At 42.7% G+C, this 24,212-nt stretch overlaps 2 protein-coding genes across 2 annotated transcripts in view; both read left to right on the forward strand.

The window, feature by feature from the left end:
- The window catches only part of LOC111980260 (solute carrier family 22 member 4-like), a 47,029-nt gene extending 40,803 nt beyond the window's left edge, over nt 1-6,226 (forward strand). The window contains exons 6-10 of the mRNA XM_024010959.2: nt 5,061-5,161; nt 5,276-5,490; nt 5,583-5,765; nt 5,919-6,054; nt 6,147-6,226. Coding sequence (XP_023866727.1) covers nt 5,061-5,161; nt 5,276-5,490; nt 5,583-5,765; nt 5,919-6,054; nt 6,147-6,222 — 711 coding nt within the window. The 3' untranslated portion in view covers nt 6,223-6,226. The remainder of the gene's footprint in view (nt 1-5,060; nt 5,162-5,275; nt 5,491-5,582; nt 5,766-5,918; nt 6,055-6,146) is intronic.
- Nucleotides 6,227-9,886: 3,660 nt separating this feature from the next.
- Nucleotides 9,887-16,695, forward strand: LOC111980299 (organic cation/carnitine transporter 2). The gene is made up of 10 exons (XM_024011021.2): nt 9,887-10,409; nt 11,065-11,168; nt 11,473-11,627; nt 11,753-11,924; nt 12,012-12,138; nt 12,385-12,485; nt 15,453-15,667; nt 15,901-16,083; nt 16,187-16,322; nt 16,568-16,695. The coding sequence occupies exons 1-10, from the start codon at nt 9,966-9,968 to the stop codon at nt 16,635-16,637; spliced, it is 1,707 nt and encodes a 568-aa protein (XP_023866789.1). The 5' UTR covers nt 9,887-9,965; the 3' UTR covers nt 16,638-16,695.
- Nucleotides 16,696-24,212: the final 7,517 nt, after the last annotated feature.

A 24,212-nucleotide genomic window follows, 5' to 3' on the forward strand; every position in this document is an offset into this window, starting at 1 on the left:
TCGGAAATTAGCTAGGTTGAATTTGGTTATTTGAATTACCTTTTTCACATGCTTTTTAAAAGAGAGGTTGGAATCAAGTATGATGCCAAGGTACTTAAAATCAGATACCACCTGGAGCTTCTCCCCTGACACATAGACATCTGGCTCAGTAGCTCTGTTGCCCTCTTTGTGAGAACATGCAAACAGTTTTTTTCACATTGAGATGCAAACACGAGTCACTGAGCCACTTTGTAACCTGGACCATTACAGTAGTGAGTTCTTGTGAGCTTTGTTGCAGCATCATATGACCTTGTAATCATCCTCATCTGCATACATTAGAACTTCAGACCCAGTACAGACAGAAGGCAGATCATTAATGTACAGGCTGAACAGGAGGGGCCCCAGTATTGACCCTTGGGGCACGCCCACATCATAGCTAAGAGTGGGCGACAGCTCATTGCTCACTCTGACACACTGAGTTCTGTCTTCAAGGTATGATTTCATCCATCTCAAGGCATCAGGGGAAAAGTTGAACTTGGACAATTTTGTGATGAGAATCTCATGGTTAACAGTATCAAAAGCCTTCCTTAGGTCCAGAAACACAGCCCCAACAGCACCCCCTTTATCCATCTTGGACTGTTTGCTGTTTTTATTTAAGCTCAACGGACTTTGTAGAGTGGTGTGATGAATCACACTTGGTCCTCAATACCAACAAGACCAAAGAGATGTGCATAGACTTCAGGAAACGAACAACACCCACCTCTGCAACATCTACTGTATCAGAAGTCAGATCATAGAGATTGTAGAGGGATAAAAATATCTGGGTGTCTTCTTGGACAATAAGCTTCAGTGAAGTAGATGCACAGACCTGATCTACAAAAAGAGTCAGCAGACACTGTACTTCCTCGAAAAGCTGGGATCTTTTAAAATTGACTGTACTACACTGACTCTGTTCTACGAATCTTTCAGAGTATTTAAACTGTTTATATTGTTCGTTGGTTTGGCAATGCCACTGTCAGCCAGGAAAATATGCGGAGAATGATTATTCCTACAGCAAGCAAGGTACTTGGAGTCAAACTGAGAGGCTTGGATAATATCTTTAAGGTCAGGGCCCTCAGCAAGGCTCACACAATCCTTTTAGACCCAAACCACCCCCTGTACCTGGACTTTGAACTACTCCCCTCTGGGTGCAGGTATAGGGCACCCCTCCCCCTCCCCGACAGGAAAATAAACTAGGCAATCATTTGTACCAGGTATGATATCCCTCCTAAACAGCTCGGGCTGAAGTTCCTATCCACCAAGTAAGCCCAGCAGGCTAGTCCCTTTCATTGGTATATACTGTATGTTACAGTTATGAATTTGTATTGTCAATTTATTTTCTATCGTATTTAAACTCCACTTCAAACATGTACATGATACTGCAACAACATTTCCCCATGGGGACATTAAAGTATGTAGAGAAAAATAAAAAACACCAAGCCAACTTGACACAACTGTGGGAAGCATTGGAGTCAACATCCCGGTGGAAAGCTTTCGACTCCTTGAAGAGTCCATGCCACGACGAATTGAGGCTATTCTGAGGGCAAAAGGGGGTGCAACTCAATATTAGGAAGAAGCATCTAATGCTTCAACACTCAGTGTGTATATATATATATATATATACACTGTTGAAGTCAGAAGTTTACATACACTTAGGTTGGAGTCATTAAAACTCGTTTTTCAACCACTCCCAAATTTTCTTGTTAACAAACTATAGTTTTGGTAAGTCGGTTAGGACTCTATCTTTGTGCATGACACAAGTAATTTTTTCCAACAATTGTTTACAGACAGATTATTTCTCTATAAATTCACTGTATCACAATTCCATCAGGTCAGAAGTTTACATCAACATTGTTTGTCTGTGCCTTTAAAAGGCTTGGAAAAATTCCAAGAAAATGATGCCATGACTTTAGAAGCTTCTGAATATGCTAATTGACGTAATTTGAGTCAATTGGAGGTGGACCTGTGGATGTACTTCAAGGCTACCTTCAAACTCAGTGCCTCTTTGCTTGACATCATGGGAAATCTAAAGAATAAGCCAAGACCTCAGAAAAAGATTGTAGACCTGCACAAGTCTGGTTCATCCTTGGGAGCAATTTCCAATGCCTGAAGGTACCATGTTCATCTGTTAGTAACAAACTATAGTACGCAAGTATAAACCATTACATTTACATTTAAGTCATTTAGCAGACGCTCTTATCCAGAGGACTTAACAAATTGGTGCATTCACTTTATGACATCCAGTGGAACAGCCACTTTACAACAGTGCATCTAAATCTTTTAAGGGGGGGGGGGGGGGGGGTCAGAAGGATTACTTTATCCTATCCTAGGTATTCCTTAAAGAGGTGGGGTTTCAGGTGTCTCCGGAAGGTGGTGATTGACTCGCTGTCCTGGCGTCGTGAGGGAGTTTGTTCCCACCATTGGGGGGCCAGAGCAGCGAACAGTTTTGACTGGGCTGAGCGGGAACTGTACTTCCTCAGTGGTAGGGAGGCGAGCAAGCCAGAGGTGGATGAACGCAGTGCCCCTTGTTTGGGTGTAGGGCCTGATCAGAGCCTGGAGGTACTGAGGGTGCCGTTCCCCTCACAGCTCCGTAGGGCAAGCACACTGGTCTTGTAGCGGATGCGAGCTTCAACTGGAAGCCAGTGGAGAGAGCGGAGGAGCGGGGTGACGTGAGAGAACTTGGGAAGGTTGAACACCAGACGGGCTGCGGCGTTCTGGATGAGTTGTAGGGGTTTAATGGCACAAGGCAGGGAGCCAGCCAACAGCGAGTTGCAGTAATCCAGACGGGAGATGACAAGTGCCTGGATTAGGACCTGCGCCCGCTTCTGGTGTGAGGCAGGGTCGTACTCTGCGGATGTTGTAGAGCATGAACCTACAGGAACGGGCCACACCGCCTTGATGTTAGTTGAGAACGACAGGGTGTTTGTCAGGATCACGCCAAGGGTTCTTAGCGCTCTGGGAGGAGGACACAATGAGTTGGTCAACCGTGATGGCGAGATCATGAGAACGGGCAGTCCTTCCCGCGGAGGAGAGCAGCTCCGTCTTGCCGAGGTTCAGCTTGAGGTGGTGATCCCGTCATCCACACTGATATGTCTGCCAGACATGCAGAGATGCGATTCGCCACCTGGTCATCAGAAGGGGGAAGGAGAAGCATTAATTGTGTGTCGTCTGCATAGCAATGATTAGGGAGAGACCATGTTGAGTTATGACAGAGCCAAGTGACTTGGTGTATAGGCGAGAATAGGAGAGGGCCTAGAACAGAGCCCTGGGGACACCAGTGGTGAGAGCAACGTGGTGGAGGAGACAGATTCTCGCCACAGCCATGGTAGGAGCGACCTGTCAGGTAGGGACCGCAATCCAAGCGGTGTGGCCGCGCCGGAGATGCCCAACTCGGAGAGGGTGGAGAGGAGGATCTGAATGGTTCACAGTATCTGAAGGCAGCCGATAGGTCTAGAAGGATGAGAGCAGAGGAGAGAGAGTTAGCTTTAGCAGTGCGGAGCGCCTCCGTGATAAGAGAAGAGGCAGTCTCAGTTGAATGACTAGTCTTGAAACCTGACTGATTTGGATCAAGAAGGTCATTCTGAGAGAGATAGCYGGAGAGCTGGCCAAGGACGGCACGTTCAAGAGTTTTGGAGAGAAAAGAAAGAAGGGATACTGGTCTGTAGTTGTTGACATCGGAGGGATCGAGTGTAGGTTTTTTCAGAAGGGGTGCAACTCTCGCTCTCTTGAAGACGGAAGGGACGTAGCCAGTGGTCAGGGATGAGTTGATGAGCGAGGTGAGGTAAGGGAGAAGGTCTCCGGAAATGGTCTGGAGAAGAGAGGAGGGGATAGGATCAAGCGGGCAGGTTGTTGGGCGGCCGGCCGTCACAAGACGCGAGATTTCATCTGGAGAGAGAGGGGAGAAAGAGGTCAGAGCACAGGGTAGGGCAGTGTGAGCAGAACCAGCGGTGTCGTTTGACTTAGCAAACGAGGACGCGTTCTCGTTGTCCCACCATGGGACGCGTTCTGTCTCCGAGAGATGAACGTACTTTGGTGCGAAAAGTGTAAATCAATCCCAGAACAACAGCAAAGGACCCTGTGAAGATGTTGGAGGAAACAGGTACAAAAGTATCTATATCCACAGTAAAACGAGTCCTATATCGACATAACCTGAAAGGCCGCTCAGCAAGGAAGAAGCCACTGCTCCATAACCGCCATCAAAAATCCAGACTATTGTTTGGCCATAATGACCATCGTTATGTTTGGAGGAAAAAGGGGGAGGCTTGCAAGCCAAAGAACACCATCCAAACCGTGAAGCACAGGGGTGGCAGCATCATGTTGTGGGGTGCTTTGTTGCAGGAGGGACTGGTGCACTTCACAAAATAGATGGCATCATGAGGCAGGAAAATTGTGTGGATATATTGAAGCAACATCTCAAGACATCAGTCAGGAAGTTAAAGCTTGTTCGCAAATCGGTCTTCCAAATGGACAATGACCCCAAGAATACTGCCAAAGTTGTGGCAAAATGGCTTAAGGACAACAAAGGCAAGGTATTGGAGTGGCCAACACAAAGCCTTGACCTCAATCCTATAGAAAATTTGTGGGCAGAACTGAAAAAGCGTGTGCGAGCAAGGAGGCCTACAAACCTGACTCAGTTACACCAGCTCTGTCAGGAGGAATGGGACAAAATTCACCCAACTTATTGTGGGAAGCTTGTGGAAGGCTACCCAAAATGTTTGAACCAATTTAAACAATTTAAAGGCAATGCTATCAAATACTAATTGAGTGTATGTAAACTTCTGACCCACTGGGAATGTGGTGAAAAAAATTAAAGCTGAAATAAATAATTCTCTCTACTATTATTCTGACATTTCACATTCTTAAAATAAAGTGGTTATCTAACTGACCAAAGACAAGTCTTAGAAATGTGTTTTAAGATGACTCGAGACATCTTGAGAAACGGGATGGCTGGGTATGAATTTACTCTTAACAAATGTCGACCATTATGCTTTTTGCTTTTCTAAATGATGTATCCTGATGATGACTTACCCCCATATCACCAGGTAGAAGATGCTCTAGCCATGAAGGACATGAAACACAACATTCTGAATGTCATGAGGAGCAGCAACATGCTCTCAGTCACAGTGCTGTGTTCCCTTCTGTGGTAAGTCTTAGCATCTGAAGTCCTTAACAATCTCAATGACTCTGACTGTGACTTTGTTTGTGCCTGTTCATCATGCTCAATAGGCTCTGTATCTTTGATTTCCCTTCTCTGCAGGATGATCATCTCCTGTGGTTACTTTGCCCTGATTTTGAACACCAACAACCTCAATGGAAATCCCTATATCAACTGCTTCCTGTCTGGAGTTGTAGAAGTGCCAGCCTATTTCATCGCCCTGGTGCTGCTCAGATACTGTTCCAGACACTTATGCCAGTCCTCCACTCTCTTCCTAGGTGGCACTGTTATTCTCTTCATTAACATTGTCCCAACAGGTAAAATTAATTGACAGTCTCAGAGGGAGTCTCATTGATAGATATTTATAGACATCACCCAATTTACACATGGCTGTCTCTCTATGTTTCAGATCTCCCAGGAGTGGCCATCTTTCTGGAGATGGTGGGGAAGTTTGCCATCACCACAGCATTCTGTGTAGTGTACGCCGTCACGTCGGAGCTCTTCCCCACCGTGGTTAGGAACATGGCTATGGGGACGTGCTCCATGGCAGCACGCATAGTCACCATCCTCTCCCCCTTCATCATCTACCTCGGTAAGACCGGACTCGCGGTCCCTTTCTTTGTTCAGTAGAGATGAACAAGATTGAGCGGACGTAAATTGACAATGTCTCTCACTGTGAATTTGCTTTGCTGATTTTCAGACCCCTCCCTTGGTACTGAAAATGTCTTCATTTTTTTTTTTGTAGGAAATTACTACAAGTACCTCCCATACATATTGATTGGTAGCCTGGCAATATTTGGGGGTCTGTTCTGCTTCATTTTACCTGAGAGTTACGGGAGGGTGTTGCCAGAAACCATCTCACAGATGCAACAAATCAAAGGGTGAGTTTGACTGTCCGTCCTTCTTTATGTCCATCCGTGTATATATATGAATGAAGAATTGTTTCAAATACGTGTTTTTGTCTTTTCTACAGGTGTCGATGCAACACAGACCAAGACACCAAAAACATTGATAGCAAATCTGAGTTTCGGAAGGAGTCTAAATTGTGAATCTTGTTCTACTATACAATTTTTTTCTCTTGTGGTGTATTAAAACTACAAAACAGTATTCTGGTTTGTAATTATTAACTATCTTTTTCTTTATGAAATTGTACAGTGCATTCGGAAAGTATTCAGACCCCTTGACTTTTCCACATTTTGCTACATTACAGCCTTATTCTAAAATTGATTAAATCGTTTTTTTCCCTCATCAATCAACACACAACACCCCATAATGACAAAGCAAAAACAGTTTTTTTGTTGTTGTTGAAAAAGATATCAACATATACTGAAATATGATATCTACATAAGTATTCAGAACCTTTACACAGTACTATGTTGAAGCACCTTTGGCAGCGATTACAGACGTGAGTCTTCTTGGATATGATACTACAATCTTGGCACACCTGTATTTGGGGAGTTTCTCCCATTCTTCTCTGCAGATCCTCTCAAGATCTGTCAGGTTGAGCGTCGCTGCACAGATATTTTCAGGTCTCTCCAGAGATGTTCGATCGGGTTCAAGTCCGGGCTCTGGCTGGGCCACTCAAGGTCATTCCAAGAGTTGTTCCGAAGCCACTCCTGCGTTATCTTGGCTGTGTGCTTAGGGTCATTGTCCTGTTGGAAGGTGAACATTCGCCCCAGTCTGAGGTCCTGAGCGCTCTGGCAAAGGTTATCATCAAGAATCTGTCTGTACTTTGCTCTGTTCATCTTTCCCTTTAATCCTGACTAGTCGTCCAGTCCCTGCCGCTGAAAGACATCCCCACAACATGATGGTGCCACCACTTTGCTTCACCGTAGGAATGGTGCCAGGTATCCTCCAGACGTGACTTTAGGCATTCAGGCCAAAGAGCTCAATCTTGGTTTCCTCAGACCAGATAATCTTGTTTGGTCTGAGAGTTCTTTAGGTGCCTTTTGGCAAACTCCAAGTGGGCTGTCATGTGCCTTTTACTGAGGAGTGGTTTCCCTCTGGCCACTCTACCATAAAAGCCTGATTGGTGGAATGCTGTAGAGATGATTGTCCTTCTGGAAGTTTCTCCCATCTCCACAGAGGCACTCTGGAGCTCTGTCAGAGTGGCCTCCAGGTTCTTGGTCACCTCCTTGACCAAGCCCCTTCTCCCCTGATTGCTCAGTTTGGRCAGGCGGCCAGCTCTAGGAAGTCTTGGTGGTTCCAAGCTCTATGGACAGTTCCTTCGACCTCGTGGCTTGGTTTTTGCTCTGACATGCACTGTCAACTGTGGGATCTTATATAGACAGGTGTGTGCCTTTCCAAATCATGTCCAATCAATTGAATTTACCACAGGTGGACTCCAACCAATATAGAAAAATCTCAAGGATGATCAATGGAAACAGAATGCACCTGAGCTCAGTTTAAAGTCTCATAGCAAAGGGTCTGGATACTTATGTAATAAGGTATTTCATTTATTTAATTTTTTTATAAATTAGCAAAAATTTCTAAACCTGTTTTCGCTTTGTCATTATGGGATATTGTGTGTAGATTGATTCCATATGCACAAAAAGCTTATTTCTATCAAATTGTATACACAAAAGTGTTTACATCCCGGTTAGTAAGCAGTTCTCTTTTGCCAAGATAATCCATCCACATGACAGGTGTGGCATAACAAGATGCTGATTAAACAGCATGATAATTACACAGGTGCACCTTGTGCTGGGGACAATAACAGGCCACTCTAAAATGTGCAGTTTTGTCACACAACATAATGCCACAGATGTCTCAAGTTTTGAGGGAGCATACAATTGTCATGCTGACTGCAGGAATGTCCACCAGAGCTGTTGCTAGATACTTTTATGTTGTATTCTCTACCATAAGCCTCCTCCAATGTTGTTTTAGAGAATTTGGCAGTACGTCCAACCAGCCTCACAACCGCAGACCAAGTGTATGGCGTCGCCAGGGAGAGCGGTTTGCTGATGTAAACGTTGTGAACAGAGTGCTCCATGGTAGGGTTATGGTATGTGCAGGCATAAGCTACTGTACGGACAACAAACACTATTGCATTTTATCGATGGCAATTTGAATGCACAGAGATACCATGACAAGATCCTGAGGCCCATTGTCGTGCCATTCATCCGCCGCCATCACCTCAGGTTTCAGCATGATAATGCCTGGCCACATGTTTCAAGGATCTGTACACAATTCCTGGAAGCTGAAAGTGTCCCAGTCCTTTTCTGGCCTGCATACTCACCAGACATATCCCCCGTTGAGCATGTTTGGGTTGCTCTGGATCGATGTGTACATTAGCGTGTTCCAGTTCCTGCCAATATCCAGGAATTTCGCACAGCCATTGAAGAGGAGTGGGACAACATTACACATGCCACAATCAACAGCTTGATCAACTCTATGTGAAGGAGATGTGTCGAGCTGCATTAGGCAAATGGTGGTCACACCACATACTGACTGGTTTTCTGATACACGCAACTACCTTTTTTAAAGTTATCTGTGACCAAGAGGTGCATACTGTATTTGTATTCCCAGTCATGTGAAATCCATAGATTAGGGCCTCCTGAATTTATTTCAATTGACTGATTTCCTTATGTGAACTCAGTAAAATCTTTGAAATTGTTGCATGTTGCATTGCGATTTTTGTTCAGTAGATATAGCCAAGTTAACCTTACTCATTGTGTTTCTATTGGATAAAATCGTCTGCCACATGGCATATATTGTTACTCCTTATTGTGTTTGACTTTGCTATTATTGCTCTATTTTCTTTCTCTCTGCATTGTTGGGGAGGGCCCATCAAAGTATTTCACTGTTAGTCCACACCTGTTGTGACAAATACCATTTGTTTTGAAGTGAACACTTCTCCTGTGCCTTATGTTGGTGTTGCAGTTATGTCATGTATTTAAGTTAAATGACAATCATTCTTATTTGAATTGAAATATGCACTTTTATGATCATATTTGTTTTCCGTAGAGCAGATTGTATTGAATTCTATGCATAAAGATTGTTGCAGGTTACTTAGATATCAATTAGATCCTATTGAGATGACTAATGCTCAGTATTTTTGTTTGGGTCCTTTGTAAAAGTGTATGAATCATTTGAGGGCAGAGGCTTTTTCTAGATTCATGTCATCTGTGTCTGGTGACATAATGTGACAAAGTGATGATGTACTGTGACATCGAGAGGCCATATGCTGCTATCATATTTGAATGTCAGGAAGGTAAAACAATGTGTGGTAAGTTCGTATATTTTTTACATTGCGTTGAATTCATTTTCATGACTTCACTTCCAAGCACCACTTTGGTGAATAATCAGTGACTGTTATATTATATTGTATTTAATATGCAATATGCAGATTTCTCCTATTCAAGTATTATTCAAGCCAGGTGGTTTACTACTGTGTAAAATGTGATCCTCCAGACAGTTGTGAGACAAGGTCAATTAATATACACTTCCTTTAGGTTTTAGTGGGCATGTCTGGAAATTGTCTTGAGGTAGATAAGGTACAAAGGAGTTGTTGGAATTACACCCCTTTGTAATACTATGTAAACGTAATATAAATATGACTTTACTGTACTGCACATCTAATCTTCATACAACCAGCAGACAAAATGAATGGTTAAGCTACAAAACTTATCTCAGCATTTGGACTTTAACCTCGCACAGGTTAAAAGATAAAGGAAGATCCTCTTGAATTTTAACGTGGGTGCACGGCTGACATTTCATAACTGCGTAACTGCTGAGTTATGTGTAAAGAGTCTCATAACCTCTCGAGCCTTATGAGCGGCTGCTGCTCCACATGTGTGCAATGGGCAAGCAACTGAAAAACCGTGTGAGCGGGAGTAGCCAAGTTCGTGATTATGATGAAATTACATCTTTCTTGGGAACATGGGGACCCTTTCAGCGGACGATTTTCTTTGCATTGGCTGCCAGCATCCTCCCAAATGGGTTTGTTGGTATTTATATTGTGTTTGTAGGTGATACACCACCACACCAATGCTATATTCCTGAGGAGTATAACGTCAGCGAGACGTGGAAAAATGTGACAATCCCCATGGTTACAATGAATGGTGTGTCACAGTTTAGCTCTTGCTTAAGGCTCAAATTGGAGACCGTTAGAAACTACTCTAACCTTAACATCGTCCCAAATGTGGATATCAACGTGAGTGAAATTGAGCTGGAGAGTTGCTTGGATGGTTGGAAATACAGCAAAGAGGTCTACCAGTCAACAATTGTCACTGAGGTGAGTCAGGAATATTCACAATATACATTTTACTTTCATTCTAACATGTAAAACATTACACATTTTACAGTACAAAACAATTGTAATCCAGGAAAATAGGTAAATATGGAATGATATCTATACAACAAGAAACTTTGTTTTTAAAGTTCAAGAATGAGTTTCCTTGAAGTGTGTCGAGATAAAGTCCACAAGCCCTCAATGGCATATGCAGTCAGCTTAACTTGACATTTTCACATTTCATGTCAACTTTTGAAGAGAGTTTTAAAATGACCTGTATCAAATATTAACCGTCTGCGATCGGGGAAAACAGTCTTCTGTTGAAGAGCAGTGTCACTGATTCTTTTGACAAATCATTATTTAGTGCACTGATTCCTTAGACGAATCGTGCTTGAAGTGGAGGCAGAGATTTTAAGGTTTTTAACCGGAAAGTTTGTGGTGCTTCTGTGGTGACGAGGTTACAAATCTTCTGTTTCTGCTAGTTCTGATTTTGACACTTTTGCTCCCAGAATTAAATGAAGTGGCTACCCTCATGCTGGGCTGGGAGCAACACAGACCTATAGATCCATAGTCGAGGATTCCTCCAAACATACAAAGGGTTCCATCTTCTACACTGATTAGTAGCTGATGTGTCTGTCACTAATGGTTTGTTTTGCAGTGGGACCTGGTATGTGACAATGAGTTCAAAGAGCCTCTGACATCCTCAATATACTTCCTTGGTGTTCTAGTGGGAACCTTTATCACAGGACAGCTGTCCGACAGGTGTGTATGACAGTGACAAGTTTGGAAAGAACGAAGAACATCATATCCATAAGGACTTCTGTGGTTCTTACATTGAGTTGTGAAAATATAATTCTAATTGTAAGAGGCTTGCAGGAAGTCAAAACAAAATGCAGTCTCTTTGTCTGCTGCTACAGAATCCCACAGTGTTCACAGGATCTCATAAAATACAACAGTGAACAATTAGTGTGTCCTTGGTCATTATACAACCACTATCAACATATAGACATAAATAACACAACACATAAATAATAATCCAATTAGAGTTGTTCATAACTTTTGACAGGTTCGGAAGAAGGCCAGTGCTCTTTTCCATGATGGTGTTACAGACTGTAGCTATATTCGCCCAGATATTCTCCCCAAACTGGGAGGCATTCAGCGCCATCTTCTTCTTTGTGGGCTTTGGTGGATTCTCCAACTATGTGGTAGCTTATGTGTTAGGTTTGTGACAAACTTTAATAAAAAAAATTACTTCCATTAATTCGTAACAGCTCAACTTCAGATTTATCCTATAAGAACACATGACACAATACACCTTTGACCTGTGTGCTGGTTGGTGTCTGCAGGATCCGAGATTCTGAGCCCTGGGACGCGCGTAGTGTTTTGCTCCCTGGGCGTGTTCATGGGATCTGGTTTGGGCCAAATGTTCATGCCAGCGGTGGCCTACTTCATCCGTGATTGGAGGTGGCTTCTGGTACCCATGGCTGGTTCTGGACTGATGTACATCCCCCTCTGGTGGTGAGTTGATGAATTGAGGACCCTCAACACTGTCTAGTTGAGGACATGGTCTAACTGTACTACCTACTGTATGTTTGATTGGCACAGGTTAATCCCAGAGTCTCCCAGATGGCTGCTCTCTCAGGGAAGAGTTGAGGAGGCTGAGGCCATACTGAGAGACGCTGCCAGGAGGAACGGAGTTGAAGCACCAGAGGTCATCTTCACTCCCTCAGAGGTAAGCAGTTACCTTTAGTGAATAGGTCTAGATTTGAGGGTAACAGAATAGGTCACACTTACACTATAGCTACAAAGAAAAAAATGGATACAGCGACAATTACACCTATGTGACAAGTGAACTTGGACGACACCTCAAAAATACAGAAAAATTGAGGTTGGAAGGGGGAAAATCCTAAAGTGGAAGGAGAATGTGCATTGCAAACGTGGAAGTTTTTAAACTTACAGTATTTCTGCCCTACAATAGATTGAGGATGCCTGCAAAAATATGGACAAGAAATATAATTTCTTGGACATCCTACAGAACTGCAACATGGTCTCAGTTATACTAATTTGTTCTCTTTTGTGGTAAGTCGTTCTCTCCATTGCATTATAGTTGTATTCCAAGATATGTTTAAAATACCAGTCTTATCACTCATTAAAGATAGACTCTCCTTTATGATGTTGCCACGAGCAGCACAGCACATTTTGAGATGATCATGATGCAAGGCTCTCACAGTCACACAGAGTACGTAAAAAGGGCTTTATAAATACATTTGATTGATTGATTGATTGATTATCTCTGCATGTGCACTAGTGTCTTTTTAGTCAGCATGCTAGGCTAGCTTATGCTTTAGCAGCCCGTTGGATTCCATGACCTAACATTATATAGTAGCTGCGGGAAGTGTTGTGGAATCCAATGGGCTGCTTCAAAATCAAATCAAATTCAAACTTTATTTGTCACATGCGCTGAATACAACAAGTGTAGACTTTACCGTGAAATGCTTACTTACAAGCCCTTAACCAACAGTGCAGTTCAAGAAGCTAGCATGAGCTAGCCTTGCCAATTCATAGACAGTAATGCTAGTGCGTTAGAGTGTTTTCACATACTACATATGTGACTGACCGGCTCGATTAGGTCTTATGTAGCAAAATTTGAAATTTTATTTTTTACTTTGGATAAAAATAGACTCAGAGATATAAAATGGCATGTCATACAGTACATTACAGTTGATGAACAATGGTTAAGTAATTCTACTTTGAAAGCTGATCAACTTGTAACCCCACTTTTGAGAAAATGGCCCTTGAATGTTTTGGTACACCTACTTGAGAGCTCTTCTTTGTCTACACCCATTCAGCATCGTTCACTTAAGCCTTAGCCCCCCCCCCCCCCCCCCCATCTCTTTAAGGATTCCCATGTAAGGCCATGTACTAAACAACCAAAGATTTCAAGACTAAAGGCTTGTTTATACTACATCTATCAACAGTTGTCGCCGTGACATCATGAACATTCTGTTGTCGTCCGACATCAAACTTGCCATTGTCGTTATGAAAAAGTATGAACACAAAAACTACAGACTGCATGACATCAGGAGCCTGGTGGTCTAAAATAGCATAACTGGTGTATTTTAACACCAATAAACCCACCCGTTTAAAAACAATTCAGTATATGTCAAACCAGGCAACTAAAACCAACTTTCACAACAATGTTTTGGTTCTTTCTAGCTTGTTAGCTAGCTAGCTAACGTTAAGTTAGCTGGCTAGCCAGTTCAAATAATGACCACGTCATATACAGTAGCCCCCAATGTCTTCACTTTAACTAATTTGTATTCTTTGTTGCAAGAAAATAAATTCACAACAAGATCATTATTTACAAGTTAATGGCAAGCTAATTACAGAAAATAGCTTGCTGTGGTGAGTGTGACGAAATTAAACAGGGCATTCTACCGGAGGACTTTATGATTTGGACACTGTCTCTTTGGCCTAACGTTATATCGTAATTTGACTTTGATAGAGGTCATGTTGTTTTTCACATTACTGTCTCTGGTAAACACATAGTATGTCAAATAAAACCAACGTTTATTTGTCACATACAGAAGTTGTAAACAGTACAGTGAAATGGTTACTTGGTGGAGTCTTTTGTTTAGACATCTAACTAGCTATCTAAACAATTAACCATAATCCCTCTCTGTCACGGATGTCATGGTTGCCCTTAGTTTGAAGATGTAATCCGGAGAAAGGTGTTTTATACAACAGTAGCCTTCTGTGTGTTCTCTTTTTGACTCCCTCTGCATATTTGAAATCAAACGGCAGAATGTTCTCAATTTCTTTCGCTATCATACTCTAATTCCACTGGGCATTCCACGGATTTCAAAACTCGGTCCTCCAGAAAGTGGAGAGCAACACTTTTGCAGTTGTACTATGTGAAATCTTTTTTTTAAAGCTGCGTTAGAAAGGATTACCTACACATACTGACCAGCTCATGTTATACACAGAAGCCTGCTACATGGCAGACCAATCCGAACTCATCTCTCAGCATGTCCAGCTTCATCCATGAATTATCTCAGCCAATCATGGCTAGCGGGAAGGTTCCTGCCTTTTCCGTGGCTAAACCAACTCGGCTCTTAATTTAACAATTGAATTCGTATTTACAGATGGCATACAAGTTTGTTTTTTAAGGCACATGAAAGTTCACATGTTCCAGATGGCATTTCTGCCCCCCCCCAAATGCCTCTCCTGTGAAGTATTGAAGTGCAACATATGACTAGTTTCTGTATCTGAAGTGTGTGGGAAATGCCCCGATGCTCCGACACTGCCCCAACGCTCTGTCTAAATGTTAATACGCCTTGGTTGCAATACGGTTTTAGAAACATCTGGAACTTACCTTCCAAATTGGCTAGAATTTGTTAAAAAAATTAATAATAATAAATAAGGTTAAATTACCTCACACCTTTATAACACAATTCCTTCATGGCCGTATTTCCATGTTACAGTGTGTTTATGGAAGAGAGAGGCGACCACCTGTTCTAATTAGCTATGTAACGTCTCTGAACACCTGTGTGTCACGGAAGAAGGATGCCAGAAAAGTGTTTGAACTGAAAATATTGTAACTGAAAAATACTGTCGGCTGCAACTGTGTTAAAACAGTGTACAGTAAGTGTATATTTTGCATTTGTAAAAGGATTTTGGTTGAGTTTATTCCGCTTTTCTTCGTGTCATCTTCAGAAAATTGCATGTAGCTTTTCTCCATACCTTCGTGGTAGTTTGTACTGGCATGTCAGATTGGCCTTGGGGGTGTGACCAAATCCAAGGACTGGATTCCGATTGGCTAGTTGTAGGTCGGTTATTCAGACATTTATTTCACAGCAATTTGTGACTTGTTGGTCTCTCATCATTTTATTAATATCAGATCATCACACTGTTATTAATATCATACCCATTACTTGACCTGGGTTACATGTACTACAACCAGTATTTGCAATCTTAGAGAGCTATAAATAATGTATGATGACTGCTGATTGCAGTATTTATGTTATTTTCCTATTGTCCCTTTAGGATGGTCATCACCATGGCCTACTATGCACTGCTATTCAATACCACTAACCTGCATGGGAATTCCTATATCAACTTCTTCCTGTCTGCAGTTGTAGAAGTGCCAGCCTATATACTCGCTATGTTACTGCTGAAATTTTGCTATCGAAGATTCTGCCAGTCATCCACTCTGTTTTTTGGCGGTTCTGTTATTCTCTTCATCCAGATTATCCCAGCAGGTAATGTTAAAATGTCATTTCTAGTCTAGGGGATACACTATTTTATGTTCAGTTCATTATTAACAAAGCAATGTAAAACCCATAAGCGTTTCCTACTGCACATAATCAAATAGTGTTTCATTTGTGTGAAAACATGAGCTCTTGATGTCCATTTGATATGCGTGTGTGAAGGTCAAGAATGTCTTGTCAGAGCTCTGATACAAGATATTGACCCCTGACTGACGTGGCCACAGATCTCCCAGGAGTGGCCCTCTTCCTGGAGATGGTGGGGAAGTTTGGCATCACCGCAGCGTTCTGTGTGGTGTACGCCGTCACGTCGGAGCTCTTCCCCACTGTGGTGAGGAACATGGCCATGGGGACGTGCTCCATGGCAGCACGCATCGGCAATATCATATCCCCCTTCATCATCTACCTCGGTAAGACCAATCAATCAGTTAATCAAACAGTTAATGAATCAATCAATGTCAACATTGGACTGTTAATAAAGTGTGTCTATATAATCTTGCCCTCTTTTACCAGGTAATCATTACAAGTACCTGCCATATATTTTGATTGGGAGTCTGGCTGTGTTATCCAGCCTACTTTGTTTCGTTCTACCAGAGAGTTTTGGAAAGGTTCTCCCTGAGACAATACCACAGATGCAGAAGCTTAGAGGGTAATTCTTGTATTTCATAGGTGTTATAATAGTTAATAGCATATGGTAACGTTTCATAGCTTGTTCTTATGATGGCATAATGATAATAGCAACAATAATGAAAACAACAATGTTTATTAGTATCATAATTACAGCAATTATCATTAGGAATAGTATTAGAATTATAATAGCAGTAGTACTAGTAGTACATTGCAAGTATATGTTGTATAATGTGCTACACTTATACGTCTCTCATTTTGCAATAGGTTCGGAAGTAAGAAGAAAACTGCAAATACAAGTAACAATCCCGTTGTACAAAAAGAACAAAGATTTTAACTGACTCACGTTGTTACTTCCCACAGGACACTGTACATAAATAAAGGTTTTTAATGAACATGTTTTAATTTATATCTCATATGTCATTGTTCATATACACTGAGTGTACAAAACACTAGGAAAATCTTCCTACTATTCAGTTGCACCCCCTTTTGCCCTCAGAGCAGCCTCAATTCGTCAGAACATGGACTTTACAAGGTGTCGAAAGCGTTCCACAGGGATGCTGGCCCATGTTGACTCCATTGCTTCCCACTGTTGTGGTTGGCTGGATGTCCTTTGGGTGGTGGACCATTCTTGACACACACAGGCAACTGTTGAGCTTGAAAAACCCAGCAGTGTTGCAGTTCTTGACACACTCAAATCGGTGTGGCTGGCAACAACTACCATACCTCATTCAAAGGCACATCTTTCAAAGGCACATCTTTCAAAGGCACATCTTTTGTCTTGCCCATTCACCCTCTGAATGGGCACTGTACAATGGCGCCGGAGCAGAAGGCAGACATTTTACGCACCCCCAACTGATTGTGTTTTTTTGTTTGTTTATCTGCATTGTTTGTAACTTATTTCTTTACTATTTTTGTACATAATGTTGCTGCTGCCGCCTCTTATGACCTAAAATAACTTCTAGAAATCAGGACTGCGATTACTCACCACGGACTAGTAGAATCATTTTTCTTCTATCACGACTCTGACAAGCCCGAGGCGGAGGATATACCGCTCCCTCGGGAACAGGCCCCGCCCCCAGTGATCTGTGTGAAGAGGAGGCGGAGAAAGAGCTGCCTTCTGAGGAGTCGGAGGCAATTGAATAAACCCCCACACCCCTCAATTCTGCTAGCAAATATGCAATCTTTGGACAATAAAATTGACAAGTTATTGGGAAGATTAAACTACCAACGGGACATTGAAAACTGTAACATCTTACGATGTACCGGCAGCATAGAACAGCGGCGTCTGGTAAGACAAGGGGCGGCGGTCTATGTATTTTTGTAAACAACAGCTGGTGCATGATATCTAAGGAAGTCTTGAGCTATTGCTCGTCTGGGGTAGAGTTTCTCATGATAAGCTGCAGACCACATTACCTACCGAGAGGGTTTTCATCTATATTCTTTGTAGCTGTTTACATACCACCACATTCAGAGGCTGGCACAAAGATAGCATTGAATGAGAAACTTAAATCAGTTTTACCAAATTTCTATCAGCATGTTCAATGTGCAACCAGAGGGAAAATAACCCTGGACCACCTATTAGAATTCTGCATGTTTAATACTAGAGAATTACCTGCATGCACAAAGGCCTACCAGTGCATTGTAGATAAGCATGCCATTTCTAACTAACTTTAGGCTTTGTGACAAAACTCTTCACAATCATGCAAATACCTCACACATTGTTTCACATTAACAGTACTGTCATAGTAAAAAACCTTATGACACCTGGTTAAAAGATGAGTTTATACTTTTATTGTTATAAACTGTGAGAGTAACGAGAGTAACCGAGTCCTCGCATGAACCCGTCTTAGGACAATCAATGTTTTTGCAGTATACTCTTGGCGACATCTTGTGGTCTTCTATCAAACTTTTGAAATGTGAAGTGATGCATTTTTTTTGTGCCAATAAAGCTCGTGTTGTGGTATCAATCACATGTCACAAGGAAAGAAAGAGAGGCAGTGATGTAATCAATTCTTCAATGGGCCAGCCAAATAGAATATTTGGAAATGTATAAAATGGCYRCRGACACATTTCACTTAAACCCTACCAGTGACAATTTGCCTAGGGCTCCAATATACACAAACTCTGACACCAAAGAGACATTAAAGAACAGCAATACAAATGTTCTTTAAAGATATTCACATTTATCTGCAAATTGTACACACACAGGCACAGACACACGTACGCAAGCACACACACACACACACACACAAAACACACACACATCTATACATTCTAAAACTGAGGTCCATCAAAATTGATCAGTTATAAACAGCCGGAATGAATCTATGCTGCTTACGTGGTACAGCAATTCAAGGWATGGGTGGASGAGTTTCAAAAAGAGCATAGAAGCCTACGTAAGACACAGGCATTTCATTTTTCTTTACAGTCCCTCACTTCCACTTTCTCACATAGCATGTCGGTAACAGATTATATGAAACTATGGAGCAAGTCAATAAATGRTTTATTACCAATACACACATTTGAGTGTATTTAGTATTACATTCTTACATGAACAACAGAAATACACAACCATGTTTTGACCAATCTTCTGTGAAAACATTGCTTTGGCAATCCCTAAGGCCTAAGTAATAGTTGTATCATATCCTTGGACATCTACATGCAAACTCACCTTCAATGCAGTGAGAAGATCATATTCCATAGTAAAACGCATTTCAGTGAATATATCCATAAATATACAGAAAATATCCTTAACATAAGTAAAGATTGAGGGACCCAAGGATAGCAGGCTTGCGCTGTGTTTTCATGGCAGTCAGTTTTACTTTCACTTTTTGTTGTGATCAGTTGGGGGCTCTGGCATGGAATTACTTAGAATTCTAATGGCTTCATCAATAAGTGCATCAATGACGTCATCCCCACAGTGACCGTACGTACATACCCCAACCAGAAGCCATGGATTACAGGCAGCATCCGCCCTGAGCTAAAGGCTAGAGCTGCCACTTTCAAGGAGCGGGACTCTAACCCGGAAGCTTATAAGAAATCCCGCTATGCCCTCCGACGAACCATCAAACAGGCAAAGCATCAATACAGGACTAAGATCGAATCATACTACACCGGCTCTGACGCTCGTCGGATGTGGCAGGGCCTGCAAAACATTACAGACTACAAAGGGAAGCACAGCCGAGCGCTAACCAGTGACACGAGCCTACCGGACGAGCTAAACTACTTCTATGCTCGGTTCGAGGCAAATAACACTGAAACAGGCATGAGAGCACCAGCTGTACCGGAAGACAGTGTGATCACGCTCTCCACAGCCGATGTGAGTAAGACCTTTAGACAGGTCAACATTCACAAGGCCGCAGGGCCAGATGGATTACCCGGACGTGTACTGAAAGCATGCGCTGACCAACTAGCAGCTGACATTTTCACCCTCTCCCTGTCCGAGTCTGTAATACCAACATGTTTTAAGCAGACCACCATAGTGCCTGTGCCCAAGAACACTAAGGTAACCCGCCTAAATGACTACCGACCTGTAGCACTCACGTCTGTAGCCATGAAGTACTTTGAAAGGCTGGTCATGGCTCACATCTACACCATCATCCCAGAAACCCTAGACCCACTCCAATTTGCATGTCGCCCCAACAGATCCACAGATGCACTCCACACTGCCTTTTCCCACCTGGACAAAAGGAACACCCATGTGAGAATGCTATTCGTTGACTACAACTCAGCGTTTAACACCATAGTGCCCTCAAAGCTCATCAATAAACTAAGGACCCTGAGACTAAACACCTTCCTCTGCAACTGGATCCTGGACTTCCTGACGGACCGCCCCCCCAGGTGGTAAGGGTAGGTAATAACACATCCCCCACGCTGATCCTCAACACAGGGTCCCCTCAGGGGTGCGTGCTCAGCCCCCTCCTGTACTCCCTGTTCACTCATGACTGCACGGCCAAGCACGACTCCAACACCCTCATTAAATTTGCCGATGACACAACAGTGGTAGGCCTGATCACCGACAACAATGAGACAGCCTATAGGGAGGAGGTCAGAGACCTGGCCGTGTGGTGCCAGGACAACAACCTCTCCCTCAACGTGATCAAGACAAAGAAGATGATTGTGGACTACAGGAAAAAGAGGACTGAGCACGCCCCCATTGTCATCGATGGGGCTGCAGTGGAGCAGGTTGAGAGCTTCAAGTTTCTTGGCATCCACATAACCAACAAACTAACATTGTCCAAGCGCACCATGACAGTCGTGAAGCGGGCACGACAAAACCTATTCCCCATCAGGAGACTGAAAATATTTGGCATGGGTACTCAGATCCTCAAAAGGTTCTACAGCTGCACCATCGAGAGCATCCTGACTGGTTGCATCACTGCCTGGTATGGCAACTGCTCGGCCTCCGACCGCAAGGCACTACAGAGGGTAGTGCGAATGGCTCAGTACATCACTGGGGCCAAGCTTCCTGCCATCCAGGACCTCTATACCAGGCGGTGTCAGAGGAAGGCCCTAAAAATTGTCAAAGACTCCAGCCATCCTAGTCATAGACTGTTCTCTCTGCTACTGCACGGTAAGCGGTACTGGAGCGCCAAGTCTAGGTCCAAGAGGCTTCTAAACAGCTTCTACCCCCAAGCCATAAGACTCCTGAACATCTAGTCAAATGGCTACCCAGATTGTTTGCATTGGCCCACCTCTCCACACCACTGCTACTCTCTGTTGTCATCTATGCATAGTCACTTTAATTAACTCTACCTGCATGTACATACTACCTCAACTAACCGGGGCCCCAGCACATTCACTCTGTACCGGCACTGCCCTGTACATACTGTTATTTTTTACTGCTGCTCTTTAATTACTTGTTACTTTTATCTCTTATTCTTATCCATATTTTTTGAAACTGCACTGTCGGTTAGGGGCTCATAAGTAAGCATTTCACTGTAAGGTCTACACCTGTTGTATTAGGCGAATGTGACTAATAAAATTTGATTTGAATGTCACACATACACAATCCTAGTCTCAGTTGTCTCAAAGCTTAAAAATCATTCTTTAACCTGTCTCCTCCCCTTCATCTACACTGATTGCAGTGGATTTAACAGGTGACATCAATAAAGGATCTTAGCTTTCACCTGGATTCACCTGGTCAGTCTATGTCATGGAAAGAGCAGGTGTTCCTAATGTTTTGTACACTCCGTGCATATACAGTGCCTTTGGAAAGTATTCAGACCCCTTGACTTTTTCAACATTTTGTTACATTACAGCCTTATTCTAAAACGGATTAAATAAATACATCTCCTCAGCAATCCACACACAATACCCCATAGTGACAAAGTGAAAATAGGTTTTATAAACTTTTGCAAATGCATTAAAAATTTAAAACAGAAATACCTTATTTACATAAGTATTCAGACCCTTTGCTATGAGACTTCCATTGATCATTTATTTATTTTTATTTAACCTTTACTTAACTTGGAAAGTCAGTTAAGAACACATTTTTTATTTACAATGACGGCCTACCGGGGAAGAGTGGATTAACTGCCTTGTTCAGGGGCAGAACAACAGATTTTTAGCTTGTCACCTTTCGGTTACTGGCCCAACGCTCTAACCACTAGGCTACCTGCCTCCCCTAGGCTACCTGCTGTCCCTTCATCCTTGAGATGTTCCCACAACTTGATTGGAGTCCATCTGTGGCAAATTCAATTGATTGGACATGATTTGAAAAGTCACACACCTGTCTATATAAGTTCCCACAGTTGACGGTGAATGTCAGAGCAAAAACCAAGCCATGAGGTCGAAGGAATTGTCCAAGACGGGATTGTGGTTCGAGGCACAGATCTGGGGAAGGGTACCAAAAAATGTCTGAATCGTTGAAGGTCCCCAAGAACACAGTGGCCTCAATCATTCTTAAATGGAAGAAGTTTGGAACGACCAAGACCTTTCCCAGAGCTGGCCGCCTGGCCAAACTGAGCAATCGGGGGAGAAGGGCCTTGGTCAGGGAGGTGACCAAGAACCCGATGGTCACTCTGACAGAGCTTTAGAGTTCCTCTGTGGAGATGGGAGAACCTTCCAGAAGGTCAAGCATCTCTGCAGCACTCCACCAATCAGGCCTTTATGTTAGAGTGGCCAGACGAAAACCACTCCTCAGTAAAAGACACATGACAGTCCGCTTGGAGTTTGCCAAAAGGCACCTAAAGGCTCTCAGACCAATAGAAACAAGATTGTCTCGTCTGATGAAACCAAGATTGAACTCTTTGGCCTGAATGCCAAGTGTCACATCTGGAGGAAACCTGACACCATACCTATGGTGAAGCATGGTGGTGGCAGCATCATGCTGTGGGGATGTTTTTCAGCAGCAGGGACTAGGAGACTAGTCAGGATCGAGGCAAAGATGAAAGGAGTATAGAGAGATCGTTGATGAAAACCTGCTCCAGAGCGCTCAGGACCTCAGACTGGGGTGAAGGTTCACCTTCCAACACAACAACGACCCTAAGCACACAGCCAAGACAACGCAGGAGTGGCTCCGGGACAAGTCTCTGAATGTCCTTGAGTGGCCCAGCCAGAGCCCGGACGTGAACCAGATTGAACATCTCTGGAGAGACCTGAAAACAGCTGTGCAGTGACGCTCCTAATCTAACCTGACTGAACTTGAGAGGATCTGTAGAGAAGATTGGGAGAAACTCACCAAATATAGGTGTGCCAAGCTTGTAGTGTCACACCCAAAAAGACTCGAGGCTGTAATCACTACCAAATGTGCTTAAACAAAGTACAGAGTGTATGGTCTGAATACCTATGTAAATGTGATGTTTCAGTTTTTTTTTATACATTTGCTAAACTTTCTAAAAACCTGTTTGTGCTTTTTCATCATGGGGTATTGTGTGTAGATTGATGATGGAGGGGGGAAAACGATGTAATCAATTTTAGAATAAGGCTGTAACCTTACAAAATGTGGAAACAGTCAAGGGGTCTGACTACTTTCTGAAGGCACTGAATTTGCAATATCATCACTAATATCCTTACATCTACATTTCCTGAGCGGATCAAATATACAGCTGGTTATATAGAAGCAAAGAGTTTCCATGCCAGAGCCCTCCCCCCAACGGATACAAACAAAAAGTGAAAGTAAAACTGACTGCCATGAAAACACAGCGAAAGCCTGCTATCCTTGGGTCCCTCAATCTTTATTTATGTTAAGGATATTTTCTGTATATTTATGGATGTATTCACTGAAATGCGTTTTACTATGGAATATGATCTTCTCACTGCATTGAAGGTGAGTTTGCATGTAGATGTCCAAGGATATGATACAACTATTACTTAGGCCTTAGGGATTGCCAAAGCAATGTTTTCACAGAAGATTGGTCAAAACATGGTTGTGTATTTCTGTTGTTCATGTAAGAATGTAATACTAAATACACTCAAATGTGTGTATTGGTAATAAAYCATTTATTGACTTGCTCCATAGTTTCATATAATCTGTTACCGACATGCTATGTGAGAAAGTGGAAGTGAGGGACTGTAAAGAAAAATGAAATGCCTGTGTCTTACGTAGGCTTCTATGCTCTTTTTGAAACTCSTCCACCCATWCCTTGAATTGCTGTACCACGTAAGCAGCATAGATTCATTCCGGCTGTTTATAACTGATCAATTTTGATGGACCTCAGTTTTAGAATGTATAGATGTGTGTGTGTTTTGTGTGTGTGTGTGTGTGTGTGCTTGCGTACGTGTGTCTGTGCCTGTGTGTGTACAATTTGCAGATAAATGTGAATATCTTTAAAGAACATTTGTATTGCTGTTCTTTAATGTCTCTTTGGTGTCAGAGTTTGTGTATATTGGAGCCCTAGGCAAATTGTCACTGGTAGGGTTTAAGTGAAATGTGTCYGYRGCCATTTTATACATTTCCAAATATTCT

Source organism: Salvelinus sp. IW2-2015, linkage group LG20 (assembly GCF_002910315.2).
Source record: "Salvelinus sp. IW2-2015 linkage group LG20, ASM291031v2, whole genome shotgun sequence".
Taxonomy (NCBI): domain Eukaryota; kingdom Metazoa; phylum Chordata; class Actinopteri; order Salmoniformes; family Salmonidae; genus Salvelinus; species Salvelinus sp. IW2-2015.